This window comes from Indicator indicator, chromosome 15 (genome assembly GCF_027791375.1).
Source record: "Indicator indicator isolate 239-I01 chromosome 15, UM_Iind_1.1, whole genome shotgun sequence".
In the NCBI taxonomy this organism is placed as follows: Eukaryota; Metazoa; Chordata; class Aves; order Piciformes; family Indicatoridae; genus Indicator; species Indicator indicator.
In genome coordinates, this window is record NC_072024.1 from 17,393,235 (window position 1) to 17,408,569 (window position 15,335).

The window sequence follows — 15,335 nt, forward strand, 5'->3', positions numbered from 1 at the left end:
TGTAGTGCTTTATGATGGCAATGACTGCCAAATGGTCACATCTCATCCTAATTTAGACCCCCTCAGTGAGAGGATCACATTGGACTATGTAGAAGGAAATGGGATGGCATCAGGTACAAAGTAGGTCTTTCCTGAGGGAGATCTGCTCTCTGTCATTGATTCCATCCCACATATCTGGGCAGGAGATTGTGCTCTTCACTTCTGTAATGGAAAAGAGCTTTACAGGATGGAAAGGAAAGCCTTGGAAGTTCTGAGCCGCCCTTGATACAACTGTCTGCCTCTCTGAAAGCCTAAAAATGTTTCCAGAATCACTTTACTATGAAGCTGTCTGTGACTTTTCTGGAAAAAATTCTCCCCAGCCCAACAAAGGAGATCTATTTCTGTATTTGCACTCCTTTTCTTCTTCTGATGAGTGGTATTGGTTTTCTCTCCCTTCTCCTGCAGGCCCTGTGCACCAGTACAGGCCCTGGCACTGCCACCTGCCAGTGCAGCCCTGGCTGGACTGGGGATGGGAAGGTCTGCATGGCCATAGACAACTGCCTGCTGGAGAGCAGGGGGCATTGCCACATCAATGCTGACTGCATTTATGTGGGCCCTGGACAGGTATGAGCCATGCTAAGCAGCCTGGAGATGGACTCAGCTTTTCCTAAGCTGCTCTGAGATGGCCCTGGGTTGCTGGAGGTAGCCACTGGGCTGGCCAACAGCAAAGGCTGCTTGTCTGCTGCCAGCAGCACCAGCTGCTGGCCTGTGGGGAGGTGCACTGCTGTGGGTGAGGATACTGCTCTGCTCTGAGACTTCTGTGCAGCAAAGGGAAGAGACTACACTGCATAATGTGACTTGGTGTCAGTTGCTGTGTCCCCCTTGTTCCCAGATCACAGCATTGCTCTGGGTGATGTGGGAAAAGTATGTGCAGACAGTCCATGGAGGCACCTGGGTCAGGAGTCAGGTAGGAAATAGGAGGAAGGCATGCAGGAGAGGTAGCTTGTCAGAGTGCTGCTTCTCAAGGTGCTTTTTCCTACTGAGCAAGGGAAGCATTGGACAATCTACTTGAGAGAAGATACCAGGCCTTTAGCATATTTTAGCAAGGTGAGATGTGCAAGTGCACAGCTATCTTGAGAGCAGGAAACTTTGAAATGAACCCCTCTTCTCTTTCTACCATTTACAAAGCCTGTGTTATTCCCTGAAAACCTGGAAATAAAGATGGAAACTATCAACTTCAGGTAACAGCCCCACAGCCAAACAGTAGTGCAAGGGATTCATGTGTTTGAGTAACCAGGCAGCAGGTGTGCTGTGATAGAGGATGATCATCCTCTAGGGAAATATCTTCATATGTCTAGGTCCTGAGGGTCCAGGAAGAAACCTTGGGAAAATAAAATAAGAATAGGTTTTGTCACCTTAGGCCTTTTTTGGGGTATCAATTGAGGATGTTCTGATAGCTCTAGAAAACTGAAATGTCTCTTTCTTGTAGAGCAAGTGTGTCTGTAAGAGAGGCTATGCTGGTGATGGCCACAACTGTGATGCAATCAATCCATGCCTCATGGACAATGGTGGCTGCCATGACTTGGTGAGTAGCTGAAGAGCTGTCCTAAGGCTGGCTTGGCAGTGGAGGTTCCTCTGCTCCCTGTCAGAGGTTTTTCAGCCATGGCTTCAAGAGAATTGCAAGGTTTTATGTTATGTCATCTTACTGGCATTTATGAAGGTGGATCTTCTGATTTTGTGAGTTAACACAACCTAACCAATCACCCGGGCTTAGCTGCATGAGTTATAAATTCAGTGCTACCATAAAGGCAACAGGAAGAAGGTGCCTGTGTGTGGTACTCTATTGCAGGCCATGGAAGCCAAGAATTCAATTCCTAAATAGGTGTAACACTACATAAGCTGTGTTTCCTCTCTAATTTCTCCTTTGTATTTGCAGGCTATGTGTGTACCCCTTGGTGGAGGAGACAGATCCTGCACTTGCCCTGAAGGCTACATTGGGGATGGCATCACATGCTATGGGGACATTCTGAAAGTGAGTAAAAAGCAATGTCTGAGGTCTTCTTGAGACTGGAGATAAATGGCTCTGCTTGCATTTCCCTTTTCTCTGTTACCTGAGTTGACCAGCACCAGCCTGACGGCACAAATGTGTCCCGAGGCCACAAGGACAGATATGATGTCAAGGCCAATTCTTGCCAATGGAACCACTGGCAGTAATTTCTGAGCTTCTTCAGCCCTGACTGTCCTGTACAATAAGTCATCTTTTCTTTGTTGTTCAGAAGTCAGAGCTGCTAGGCACATTTTCTGGTTTTAGAAATATCAAAGGCCACTGCAGATTCAGTCTCTGCCCTTGACAAACATGAGCAATCGCAGATCAGTTGGAAAGAGTTTCTTTATTCTATATCTTGTTAATGGCTGAAGTTTGTTCTGAGGAGTGCCCATCTCTCACCATGATGGTGTAATGGTTGAGAGAGGAGAGGAATGTCTAAGTCATTATTGCAGGATTTTATATTGCAAAGAGCTCCTTTCCCCTCCCCTGGGTTTCCCAGCCCTGCAGCCTCAGAACCTTCGTGCTTAGCAGGGGTAACCCTCCTATTGTTTCTATTTGGAAGGAGCTGGCCATGAATTCCCACTTCTCAGGCTTCTACGACTGGGTTAAGGTAAGAACAGCCATGGGATGCCTGCAGGGGTAAGTTCTGTAGAAGTCTCTTTGAACACTGCTGTTAGAGAAAAAGAGCAACTTCATTTATCTTTTCCATTAGAGAAGAACAAAACAGCAACACAGGAGAAATTGTTAGAGAGCAGGCATGTAGAAAAGTTCTGGAGTTCATGATAGAGAGGACTGAGTGTGCTTCGGGTGCCTTGTTTCCAGCACAGGAGGAAGCTGGGGCTCTGTCACATTTCATTTTTGTAGGTGCATTATCTGTAATGCCTGACCACCATAAAATAGCACAGAAGGGAAAGAAAAAGGAGTACAACACAGCACACTATCAGCTGCTTTTCAGAAGAGCTTGGTTTGAGAAGTCAGACTGCCTGTTTGTTCCTTCCACTGTTACTGTTTCCCTGTCTCTGCTGTGGCAGGGAGGGACGCTGGGCAGACTGCAGCAGGTCTGTGAAGCATGCTGTGGTGGGTGGCATCTGACTGAGCTTAGCTTGCCTGTCCCACTGCATACATTGCTTTTGCCAGCAATAATCTTAGTCTGTCCACCAAAACTGATGCTGAGGGCCCAGAAAGGATTTATGGCTGCGATTGAATGGGTTTGAATATTAATTAAAGTACTAAAGTAGGGTTTAAAGCAGCAGACTTTTCCCTTGGCAAACAGGTGCCAGCTGTTTTGGCTAAAGGACCTGTGGCATTCACTGATGGTCAGCAGCACTTCACTACCATGCCAGGAGAGCCTGCTGGGCTGCTGAGCTTTCTACATGCCCCTTTCACACAACTGCAAGAGTGGAGTGGCTGTTGGTTATATTTTGTGGTATAGATATGGCAGTGGCATGTCTTATTTGTTCATTTTTGTGCTTTGGACAACAGAAATCTCTCTTCAGCATCCCAGCAGGAACCAATGTCACTGTCCTGGTGCCATCGGAGGCAGCTATCAAAAACTTGAGCAAGACTGAGAAAGATTTCTGGCTGACTCCCTACATGCTGCCATTTTTAGTCAGGTACAAGAAGACTCCTGCTTTTGCTTTGCTATCCCAAGCAACAGTAACAAAGCCATGACCTGGATTTCTGCTTGTAGAAGACAAGGAGTTATCCTTGAGATAAATACAGAAGGAAGATGAAATATCTAGCAAAGCAAAGAATTGAGTAGGCATTTAAAACATAACAGAGCACAGGCACTGGGAAGTGGGTTATTTTTCATGTATTTGCAGAGAGACATTTTCTCTGTCATGTAGACACAGATGGCATCAGGAAAAGTCATTCCTCTCCTCATTCTCTCCACCTGTTTAACTACTGTGTGAGAGGCATATGTGTCAATAGGCTCTTATCTCCATGTTAGTACAAGCCATAATCTTGGTCATAATCTTTCTTTACCTGCCTTTGTTCCCTCTAGAGCCCACGTTCTTGAAGGTGTCTTCACTGGTGAAAAGCTTAAGAAGTACAACAGGACAGAATTACCCACCCTCAACCCACAGACCAGCTGGCAGCTGAACACCAGCAGTGGTGTAAGGGTTTTCTTACATAACTCACATGCACCAGTACCAAGTGATCTGCTCCAGGGCTGCTGTATGGAGCAGGGAGCCTGGGAGGGACACTGATGCCTCCACGCTCAGGCATCTTTCAAAAACTGCACCCAGATCAATCAGCTGCAACCTTGAGAGAACAACGTATTTGTTTTGAACTTGCTTGGCAGTTTCTAATCCTTTTGCTTCTCCCTCTGATCCTTTTGCAGGCATTAACCATCCAGAAGGCGAGGATAGTGGTCAGTGACATCCCTGCCAGCAATGGCATTATTCATGTCCTCAGTGAGGTACGTTGGTACCTCTGATGCTGTGAAATGCTGCTTGTAGCAGCAGGTTTGTGTTGCAGCAGCTGTGATGGGGCCAAGGAGGAATACAGGTCTGGCCAGTTAGGAAGAGATATCATTGCAAAAATATATTTGGTTATCACAAGGTCCTGTTTCCTATGCTGCAGTGTTTGGTGTTTAAAATACCTGACCCCATGACAAGCAGTAGGGGAGTTCCTCTTCTGTTGGCCCACCAGAAGAGTTAAGAATATTGTAGAAATATGTAAAAAGCCATGGTCTAGTTGATTAGTTGGGGATACAAGATCAGTTGGACTTGATCTTGGAGGGCTCTTCCAACCTGGTTGATTCTGTGAAAAGAAGGCCTTTTTTAATTGCCTTTCTTGCAAGCAGGACAGGAGCCTAGTGTGATTTTGCCCAGAGGCCCTTGGCTAACCTTGCTTATGAACTCACTTTTCCCACAGGTTTTGTTGCCAGCTTCAGCAGATACCCCACCAAGTCTTCCAGGTCTGCAGGAACAGCTTGAGACAGTTGCCTCATTCAGCACGTTCAAGCAATTGCTTCAGGTAAGCTACTGAGGTGGACACTGTGGTGGCTGTCACAACTGTCTTTTGAGCAAATGCCCACCTTACCCTGTAGGAGTGGGCCAACATTTGGGCTGATGGGTGAGAAAAAAGCTGGGACTCCCTGAGAAAAGGGAGATCACCTGTTTCCTACCATTCCTGAGGGATCTTCTAGGAAAGCTCTTCTGAGCAGCCAGAGAGTAACATACCTCTATCATAGCTCATATGCATACCTCTTTATCTCTGGCATGGTATGACAGTGGAAGATGACCTGTCTACTGCAGCCACTCTCATACTCCTATAGGGCAGAGAAAAATAGAGGAAAAAAAAAAAAGATTTGTTCATAATAAGGACCTGGAGGTGCTGGCTGACAGCCAGCTGAACATGAGCCAGTGTGTGCCTAGGGGGCCAAGAAAACCAACAGCAGCCTGGCCTGCATCAGGAATAGGGAGGTGATTGTGCCCCTGTACTGGGCACTGGTGATGCCAGATCTCAAATACTGGGTTTAGTTTTGGGCCCCTCACCACAAGAAGGATGTTGAGGTGCTGGAGTATGACCAGAGTAGAGCAACAAAGCTGGTGAAGGGTCTGGTGAAGAGCAGCTAAGGGAACTAGGATTGTTTAGTCTGGAGAAGAAGAGGCTGAGGAGAGATCTCATTGCTTTCTATGACTCCCTGAAAGGATGTTGTAGTGAGGTGGGAGTGTGGTCTCTTCTCCCTAGTATCAGGTGATAGAATGACGGGAAATGGCCTGAAATTGTTCCAGGGGAGGTTTCGGTTGGATAGGAGGAAAAAATTCTTTATGGAAAGAGTCAGGCATTGGAATAGGTTGCCCAGGGAGGTGGTGGAGTCACCATCCCTGGAAGTGTTTGAGAAACATGTGGCCATGGAACTCTTGGACATGGTTTAATGGCCATGGTGGTCTTAAGTTGACAGTTGGACTTGATGATCTTAGAGGGCTTTTCCTACCAAACCAATTCTCTGATTCTATAATGGAGAAGCTGCACCTGTGTCATCCAGGAGGAGAAGCGAGCGGCTGGGTGTGTGTGACTGAGCACACAGGTTGTGTATTCCATTTCCAAGCACTTCCTCCAGCCTCTTGCCTCTGTGATCGATTCCACGTGTGGTTTGCTCTGAGCAAGCGCAGGCACAGTTGCTGATGTGAGCCTGTGGCCATTCTTTAGCAATACCAGCTCGCGGGGAAAATCGAGTCCTCTGAGAAGTACACAGTCTTCGTTCCTGGGAACGATTCCATCGAGGAGTACTGCCGTGCTGCCAACCTCACACAGCTGGTAAGCTCACTGCTTCCTCACAGCTCGAATTGTGCTCAGTGCAGGGACACAGCCGCTGCCAGATCATAAACCTGAGTTGGGTGGGTTGCCCACGGGAAGGAGAACCATAGCTGATGCTAAAAGCTGGGAGGAATGTGACAGAAATGAGAGGGTTTCCTGGGGTGTTGCTGAGTTGCAGTCTAGGAAGACAAAAGTGTCCTCACATTTGGATTTTTTGTGGATTTAGGACAAGGAGACAGTGCAGTACCACATAGTACTGGGAGAGAAGCTCTTGCTCACAGACCTGAGAAGTGGAGTTCATAAGAACAGCATGTTAGGGCTGTCCTTCTGGCTCATGTTTTATCAAAACAGCACAGAGGTAAGAGGCTGCTCTGCCAGCTGAAGACTTGACTTCACCTGTCACTTTCTAAGGCTGATGGCTGGATACACCCATTTCTGTTTTGCACACCCTAACAAGTCCCCCTGCTGTGACTGCCCGTCAGGCAATCTGTGCCAAAGGAGTTGAAGGTTATCACCTCAGACATTGTCTTCTTTTCAGAGGTTTGTCAATAATATTCCTTTGGATGGAAAATCCCTGGAGACAAAGAATGGCATGCTGATTGGGGTTTCACAGGTCCTCCAGATACAGAAGAATCGTTGCACTGCCGATACCACCACCATTCAAAAGGTAATGATGACTGCCAAGGATCTGGCTGATCACCATTTCACAGGGGCTCTCCACCTGCTGAACCAAACTGATGGATAGCAGACAGCCTGCCTTGTTTCTTCCACATGAATGAGACAGTAGCTTGTGCTCTGACCCTGGGTGAGCCTCATGTGCAGTGGGGCATCAGGGAGACTTGGCACCTCCTTGTCTCAGACTCTGTACTTCTCACACAGCGGATCTTGAGCTCTTGTGTGGATCATGTTCAGTTCACTTGCTGGGGCTCTCACATTGCCAGATGTGGAGCAGGCTGGGGCAGGCATTCTCAGATACTCAGCTGTGGAAGGAGAATCCAGCCCAATTCTTGCATGGCAAACCCACAGGCTTCTCTAGAAAATGCAGTGGCCTGTCAGAGTCATGGCCCAAGTCCAGCCTGCATGCATCTTGTAGCTCCTGGCCATCTGAAGATTGCCCAGTCAGACTGAGGTAGACTTGCCCTGTTACAGATAAGACAAAAAGTATCTGCAACCTTGCATGAAGGAACTCCAGGCCCACAGAAAGCCCTGCCCCAGCTCAGAGACTCAGGAAAGGTGCAGCATGTGATTCTTCTGCTTTTTTTTGTGATACAGTTTATGGAGTGCAGGAACAAGACCTTGTCTGGAGCCTTTGGTAGCAACCAGGACCTAAGGATCATGCATCATGATTTTTCTTCTTTTGGAATTTTGAGCCATGGAGATAAATGCATCTTTGTCTTTGTCCCAGCCTATACAGCACCATTTGTAATTCAAGATTAGTGTCTTGATGTGACGTGGGTAGAGGGCACACATGTGACTTGTCCTGTTCTCTGTGCCCTAGTCAAGATGCGGCAAGTGTGAGAAGGGGATCAAGTGTCCTCCTGGAGCAGTTCTTGTGGTGAGTCCTTGAGTCCTGTCACGTCTCACGGGCTGTTTGCAGATAGTGCTTTGATGTCTTTTTATTGATCCATAGATGTCACCTCCATATCTGAAAAAAATGTGCTCTTGACTCACCTGTGGCTCATTCATTAGTAAGGATTTGTAAGAGAAAGCAGAAACCAAGGGAGCTTTACGCTGGAAAAACACAAGCATGGACGGAGAGAGAAGCTCTTTGCAGAGCTGGCACCAGGCTTTGCTTGAAATTCACAGGCCCTTTAGAGCGTGCAATGTGGGGAGCTCCCCTGAGCATGAAAGAAGAATCATCTTGGTTTAGTCTTTTACCTTTTTGACATTCTCATGAAGGAAGCCAGCTGAGGGGTGCCAATAGCAATCCCCCTGCCTGGAGCATGGATTTGGTCACACAAATGGGCTGGTTGTGCCTGTGGCTTGGTTGTGAGTGGCGAATGCTTCCAGAGAGGAAAACAACAAAATGTTTCTTCTCCATACTGACTGTGAATTGCCTGGCAGCCACATCTGACTTTTTAGGCTTCCTTACCTTATGCCAAACAATTTCCAATTGCTTTTCCTCAGTATTCACAACTGACACACATGCCGTGGATGTGGCACATGAGAAACAGACTCTGTGTGGTCACCTCACATCTAGAGATGTCTCAGCTACAGATAGTCCACATTTTTAGTTCTGTTCCTGTAAGATAAAAATAATTATTCCTCTGTTGGGACCAACCAAAAGTGTACAACATTTGTGCAAGAATTGTAACCTCTTCTATCTGTCCCTGTGTCAACTACAACTGCAGGAATCGCCAGGAAGCAAGAACCTCGCTCGCTGTGAGCTGCGCTCTGGGGATGCAGGAATACTTGGCTGCCATTTCACCTGTGCAAAAGTTTCTCTGGTAGGGAAAACCTTTGCCTGAGATTCTTTTTGACAAAAGCAAGCTGAGTATTAGAAACACAACCATGGAAATAAAGCCTGTGCTGAAGTCCTGCCTGGCATTTACGCCATTGCATAGCTGAGACTGGGCTTGTCTGGGAGTCAGTCTCCATCCTGGAGACAGAGGGCACTGAAGGAAAAAAAAACCAAACCTCTGGGAATGCCTGCACAGTCATGGATTGCTTTGGTATTTTTGCCTTGGGTTTTGTCCTGCAGAGGAAGAGAAGGAGTTGAATGTTTGTTGTCTGGTTTCCTAAGGAAATGAGGCATGAATGATGGTATTTAGCCCCTGCATGTGCCTTCCCAAATAACTGAGCTGAGAAAAAGGGAGCAGAAGGTCTTGCAGCTATTCTGGCCCCTACCAGTTCTGTGAAAAAGTGTATCTGGGAGAAATACCTTGAAGAGGAAATAGTAAAAGTAGTAATTGTGTGAAATGGAGCTCTTACAGTGTGTCCCTGGAAAGTTTATTGGGAATGGGAGATCAAGAGAAAGGGAAAAGGAATAAAAGGAGTTGGATATATAGTATGTACATGCAGAGCTCCAGTCAGCACTGGTACCTCAGCAGGCACTTCTGCACCCCTTTGTGTTAGACAATGTTTCTCTTTATCTGTACCATCCAGTTTGGTCCCATTGTGCTTTCTTCCCCCATGGGCAGATGCAGACAGAAGTGAGAACAGTTAAATCAGCCTTCTGAAACAAATCACCTTCTGGCAGAAACCTCTCTCTGCCCAACAGGGTATTTCACTAGTGGGACACTCTGGGCACATAGGCAGGAGATAGGCATGGGTGGGCACAGGACTGGACATTTGTGCTGCTCACCAAAAGGGCAGTGTTGCTTGAGAGTGTTGCTTCATGTAAAGGTCTGCACTCCATTTTAGGGGGTTCACTCCATCCTACCTGTGCACATGTATTGCCAGAACCTATGTCAAAGCAATAGAGCAGCTTCTACCATAAAGCTGTGTTTTGTCTGTGCTGCACAGGAAGACTCACCCCAGCTTGTTCTTATTGCTTCTCCAGAGGTCAGTCTGCTGCCCCGGCTACTATGGACACATGTGCGAGATGTGCCCAGGGAAGCCAGGCCAGTGGTGCTCTGGGAATGGGGAATGCCAGGATGGCATCGAGGGCAGTGGAGAGTGCCAGTGCCTGGAGGGTTTCCATGGCACTGCCTGTGAAATGTGTGAAGTGGGTCGCTACGGAGCTGACTGCAAAGCAGGTGACGCTGGTGGTGGCTACTGCAGCTTGTCTCTACCATACTGCTTGCTGGGGGGTAAAGTGGCAACATCTCAGCTCTCAGGAGGGATGGTGGGAGGGAAGAAATGTCCCCAGACCTCTGGGGAAGGCGAACAGCTGGCAGGCCACCTAGAGAGGCACAGTGGGAGTGAGCATTTGTGGTCAGCCAGAAAAGTGGCCCCACTGTTTCTGCTCAAACCAAGGCATGACTGACTGTGCTGTGCCACTCATCCTGCTGCCACCCAAACTACACTGTTTGCCCACTGTTCCTGGACTTTTGGCCCGGGAGGGAACCAGAGCTGATACTCCTGTGACATTTTCCTTAAGGCAGCTGGATGCACAGGATTAGGAGCAGAGCAGCCAGACTCTGCTGGTTTGTCAGTGATGAGTGTTCATACTTCCCCTGCAGAGTGTGCCTGCGCCAACGGCATCTGTAACGATGGACTGCAAGGGGATGGGAGCTGCCAGTGCTTCCCAGGCTGGAAGGGTCCTACCTGCCAAGAAAGTACGTGAGTGTGAAGGGGCCTGTGGTGTAACATTGCCTTTTTGGCAATGGTCCTCTTCATGGTCCCCTTTAGCTGCTAGAGCAATTCATTGTTAGCCGAGCAAGGCAACCACAATCATATCCTCCCAGAAGCTTACCACAGGGGTGGGGAGGAACCTGAGCTCCTCAATACTTTGGCATTTTAAAGATTTGCACACAAAGTTTGATTTTTGTGGTGAAGTTAGATGTTTTGGGGGCATTTGGAAATGGAAATTGAGTAGAGCTGTCCTGTCTAGTGTAATTTAAAGCATAAAATAACTTAATTTTCTTGCTGTATCTCTGGATTGAGGAGGTTTCTGTCCTTGCTTCATTCCTAGCAGCGTGGAAGCCATGCAGATAGTGTCAAATTGACCTGTTAGCTCAGAGAACATTGACTTCATTCTATTGCAAATGCCAAAACAGAAATCCCATGAGGCTTTCACAGAATCACAGAATGGTAGAATTTAGAAAGGACCTCTGGATATATCCAACCCTCTGCTGAAGCAGGATCACCTAAAACAGGTTGCACAGGATTGCATCCAGGCAGATTTGGAATCTCTCCAGAGAAGGAGGATCCACAACCTCTCTGGGTAGCCTGTGCAGCACCCTCACAGTAAAGAATTTTTTCCTTATGTTTAGGTGGAACTTCTTGTGTTCTAGTTAATGCCCATTACCCCTTGTCCTATCACTGGGCATCACTGAAAAGAGTCTGGCACCATCCTCTTGACACCTGCTCTTTAGATATTTGTAAGCACTGAGAAGATTCCTTCTCAGTCTTCTCTTTTCCAGGCTAAGGAGCCCCAGGTCTCTCAGCCTCTCCTCCTCTTCCTGCTGCCCCATAGGAGAGGAGAGTTATCATAGCAGCTGGTGTGTCTCATTATTACTCAGGGCACCACCAGTGTTGCAGTGAGGTTCTTTGCAGGGTCCTTTACTGTAGGTGGCAAAACCAGTCGCCAAAAGTGCTAAATTGAAAATGCCAAGTCATGTCTGTGTGTTCTCTTGCAGGAATCAAGACTGACTTATGCAACAACACTTGCCATCAAATGGCCAAGTAAGTAGAGGTGAGGGGCTGGGTCACGCTGAGAAAGCCTTGTGTAAACACCTGTGTTTTACACACAGGTGATTCTGTGTGATTTAGAGCTTCACAGAGGGCTGGGAGAAGATGCCTACTCCATAAAGAGATATAAATGTCAGATCTGTTCTGGCATCTCTCTTTGGTGCTAGCTGCATGCAGTTTCCCCAAGGATTTTTTTCCTGTCTGAGCATGAATTCTTTCCAAGTCCCTTCTGCATGTGTGGATGGGAGAAAGCAGAGACTCCATAGCACTCCAAGTCTGACCTTATTCATGAAGCAAATCAGCCAACCATGTACCAGCCCCTTCTGCTTTGTCTGCCCCCACCAAGGAATTGAATAGGCTGATGGGCTGTGATGATTCCCTCTTGCTGCCTTCTCCATCCATTTTCTGGTCTCCTGTTTTGTGGTACTGGGATGCAGTATACCTCCATTGTACTCTGCAGAAGCACATGGGCACGGTAGAGGTGCACAGTGCAAAGAGTGAAGCCTGTGGCCTGGATGCCTGTTCCCAGGGCAGTGTGACTTAAGAATTTGATACTGTAAAGAAATACAGAGCAAATTCAGGCATGTTCCTCCTGTGGTCATTGTGGTCTCTACCTTCCATGTGCCAGACCTGTAGAGAGTTTTCCTCTGGCTGAGCAAATCAGGAGGTGTTGTCAATGATTGTTTATCCTGTTCTTGTTTCAGCTGCCTCAACAGTTCTGTAGATTCCTCACCTATGTGCTTCTGCTCTGCTGGATACACAGGCAATGGGACCCATTGCACAGGTATGTGCAGCAAGTGTTGGCAAGATTCAAGGCTTGCAAACACTTGTTGAAGCCCATGGGTTTGTGAAATAAATGGCACCATGTTGCCAAAGGAAAGATGATTGAAGACCTTTTCCTGACAGCCATTCACCATAAACTCTGCCAAGCTTTGGCAGAGATGTTTTCTGGTCTGGAGCTTTACACAGGATGCTCTTGCATTTGCTAGAGCCTGCAGGATTGGGATTTTAATAAGATGTTGTCAGTTGCATTAGGATGGATGATCATTCTTGCACAGTTCATCTTTCCTAGATGTCCTGAGCTGATTCTGCTTCTCTTGCTTGTGGTCACAGAAATAGATCCATGCATTATCGATCATGGTGGCTGCTCCATGCATGCTGTGTGTACTAAAGTATCCCCAGGAGAGAGAACCTGTGTCTGTAAGGAAGGCTATGCTGGTGATGGGACACTCTGCATGGGTGAGCGCTCAGTGCCTGTTTCGGTGATAGCAGTGAGGCAGCAGCATCCACACAGAGGACTACAAGCAGTAAAATGTCAGATTAAAATGTTGAATAACTCAATTCTCCTTTCACTTTCTTCATGCAGTAATGATTTTAAAGCAAATAATTGCTGGCTGATCTTGATTCAAGTGTCTTTCAGCTTTTAGTTGAGGTGCAGGCACAGGTCCATGTACACATGCACATGCATTGCACCCCTGTGGGCACGTGCTCAGCATTCCCCCAGGCCATGAGTTGTGAAGTGGTCTGCACTGTCTCACCACACTGCTACCCAGAACTGGGTAGAGACCCCACGCTGCCCTTGGCACCTGTATTGCTGGGTGGCCTCACACCAGTGTTTTGGTCTTGAACCAAAAGGGCTCTGAGAGGTTTCTTACCATGATGCACATCACAGAGAGATCCAAAGAGAGAAGGTGAGGGCAGTCTCCCACAGTGGTGCCCTGAGATGAGGATGGAGCTGTGGGAGAGTTGACTCTTCTCAATACTCTTTAGAGCACCCCCAGCAGGCGTGGGATTTTCTGTGGGCAGATTTATCAGGTGTAGCAGGAGTAGAACTTAAGAGCTGTACCCTGTTCCTTTGCTGTCACAAGTCCCTATGCCACCAAAATATTCCCTAAGCTGGGAAGGTTGTCCCTGTTGCTCTCCCAATACCTCTTTGGGTCACCGATTCCCAGCTGCCTTAAGCAGCCCTCAGCAGTAATGTGACCTTATTGTTTTGCTGCAGAAATTGATCTCTGCCTCGACAGCAACGGGGGCTGCCACTCCCACGCAGAGTGCATGAAAACAGGCCCAAGGAAGGTGAGTAGGGAAGATGGATGGCAGGGCAGCATTGGTAGGGAGGTGGTCACAGCTGTGCAATTGTCTCGGGGCAGCCCTTTCTACTGCAGTCCTTGTGCTTGTTACAGTCCACATAGAAAAGGTGGCTGGGAAGGACCCGAGATGTCTCCTGTTGGTCAGAGGCTGGAGGCTGTCTCAGGTTACGTTTGTTGTTGGGCCAAGCAGGGTTATTCACATGTAGCACTGGGTGCTATCCCACATGCTTTCCATCCAGCTCAACCCTTGAGTTTCTTTATTGGGTCCAAGTTTCAGACTGAGCACCTGTTTTGCCTCCAGGTTGCCTGCAACTGTCTTCCTGGTTACAGTGGGGATGGAGTGAGCCAGTGTAATCCCATCAACTTGTGTGAACAGGTATGTCTGCATTTCACTCCTACCAGAAGTGAAAGCCACAGCCTTGAAGCATTCCTTTCTCCCACCAGTTAGCAGCAAGAATAGGGTTAGCCTGCTAGTTTAGAGCTGGCTGTCTCACCTTTCCACATACCAGAGGGCTGTCCTGCTGTGTTTGGCTTCCACTGCCTCTCACAACAACCTGCATGTCTCTCACAATGACGTACATAGGTAGACTCAGATTGGATGTTAGGAAGAAGTTCTTCACCATGAGGGTGGTGAGACACTGGAACAGGTTGCCCAGGGAGGTGGTAGAAGCTTCATCCATGAAGGTTTTCAAGGCCAGGCTGGATGTGGCTCTGAGTAACCTGATCTAGTGTGAGGTGTCCCAGCCCCATGGCAGGGGGGTTGGAAATAGATGATCCTTGAGATCTGTTCCAACCCTAACAATTCTATGATTCTATGATTCTGTCTTGTGGGAGAAGTAGTGTGGAAAGAGTGATGTAGGGCTGGAGGCTTGTGGGCTTGTTCCTCTGCATCCATTTTGTGTGGGACATGCTCGAAAGCATAAGAGTAATCTCTGCTATTATGTCAAATGTCTCTCTGAATCATCATCAGTTTTGTCATCACTCTGCATCCCAAAATAAGGTGTGAAAGTCTTGTTTCATGGGGAAAGCTCTGGAGGATTTGGGTGAGGTTTTTTCTAGGGCACTGGACAGATGGGAGGAATGGCTTTCTTTCCTCTGGGCTGGATGTAGTTAGCAGCTCCCACATGCAAGTGGCTGTCCAAATTGTTGGTGGTACCCCTCCATGCAAGCCTTTTCCTTTCCTCTCTAGAACAATGGAGGCTGTAGTCCCTTGGGACTCTGCAAGTACACAGGCCCTGGCACTCGAAACTGCTCCTGCTCTTGGCACAGCATTGGAGATGGCTTCACCTGCCGTGGCAAAGTGTATCAGGTGAGCAGCACTGGAGCATCTTCTGTGTCAGGCCTCCTGCCCTGCAGCAAACCACTCCCTCCCCTCCAAGGGTCAGCGGTAGGTGAGCAGATCTGTAGAGTCATATTGACAGGTCTGTGGTGCAGGAGTGGAGACAGGTGTATTTGGAGTGCCAGCCAGGGAGAGAATCACAGTAAAGGGACTCTGCTCCAAAGAGAGTCAGGATGTGAACACTCCGCTGTCCTGTAGGTAACACTAGCCATACCTCCAGGGTGCTGGTTCTTTCATATTATAAGCAAATTGAAGTATTTATGTATTTTCCCATGTGAACCCACTTCTCCCAGTCTGGGATCTGGGCAGGTATCCC

At 47.8% G+C, this 15,335-nt stretch overlaps 1 protein-coding gene across 1 annotated transcript in view; it reads left to right on the forward strand.

Annotated features, from left to right (window-relative positions):
• Positions 1-15,335, forward strand: part of STAB1 (stabilin 1) — a 66,298-nt gene that overhangs the window by 37,756 nt on the left and 13,207 nt on the right. The window contains exons 25-45 of the mRNA XM_054387215.1: positions 445-603; positions 1,469-1,564; positions 1,916-2,011; positions 2,589-2,636; positions 3,509-3,639; positions 4,032-4,143; positions 4,371-4,448; positions 4,907-5,008; positions 6,188-6,295; positions 6,522-6,653; positions 6,834-6,962; positions 7,794-7,850; positions 8,647-8,742; positions 9,798-9,993; positions 10,420-10,515; positions 11,539-11,584; positions 12,295-12,374; positions 12,704-12,829; positions 13,593-13,666; positions 13,982-14,056; positions 14,870-14,989. Coding sequence (XP_054243190.1) covers positions 445-603; positions 1,469-1,564; positions 1,916-2,011; positions 2,589-2,636; positions 3,509-3,639; positions 4,032-4,143; positions 4,371-4,448; positions 4,907-5,008; positions 6,188-6,295; positions 6,522-6,653; positions 6,834-6,962; positions 7,794-7,850; positions 8,647-8,742; positions 9,798-9,993; positions 10,420-10,515; positions 11,539-11,584; positions 12,295-12,374; positions 12,704-12,829; positions 13,593-13,666; positions 13,982-14,056; positions 14,870-14,989 — 2,157 coding nt within the window. The remainder of the gene's footprint in view (positions 1-444; positions 604-1,468; positions 1,565-1,915; positions 2,012-2,588; positions 2,637-3,508; positions 3,640-4,031; positions 4,144-4,370; positions 4,449-4,906; positions 5,009-6,187; positions 6,296-6,521; positions 6,654-6,833; positions 6,963-7,793; positions 7,851-8,646; positions 8,743-9,797; positions 9,994-10,419; positions 10,516-11,538; positions 11,585-12,294; positions 12,375-12,703; positions 12,830-13,592; positions 13,667-13,981; positions 14,057-14,869; positions 14,990-15,335) is intronic.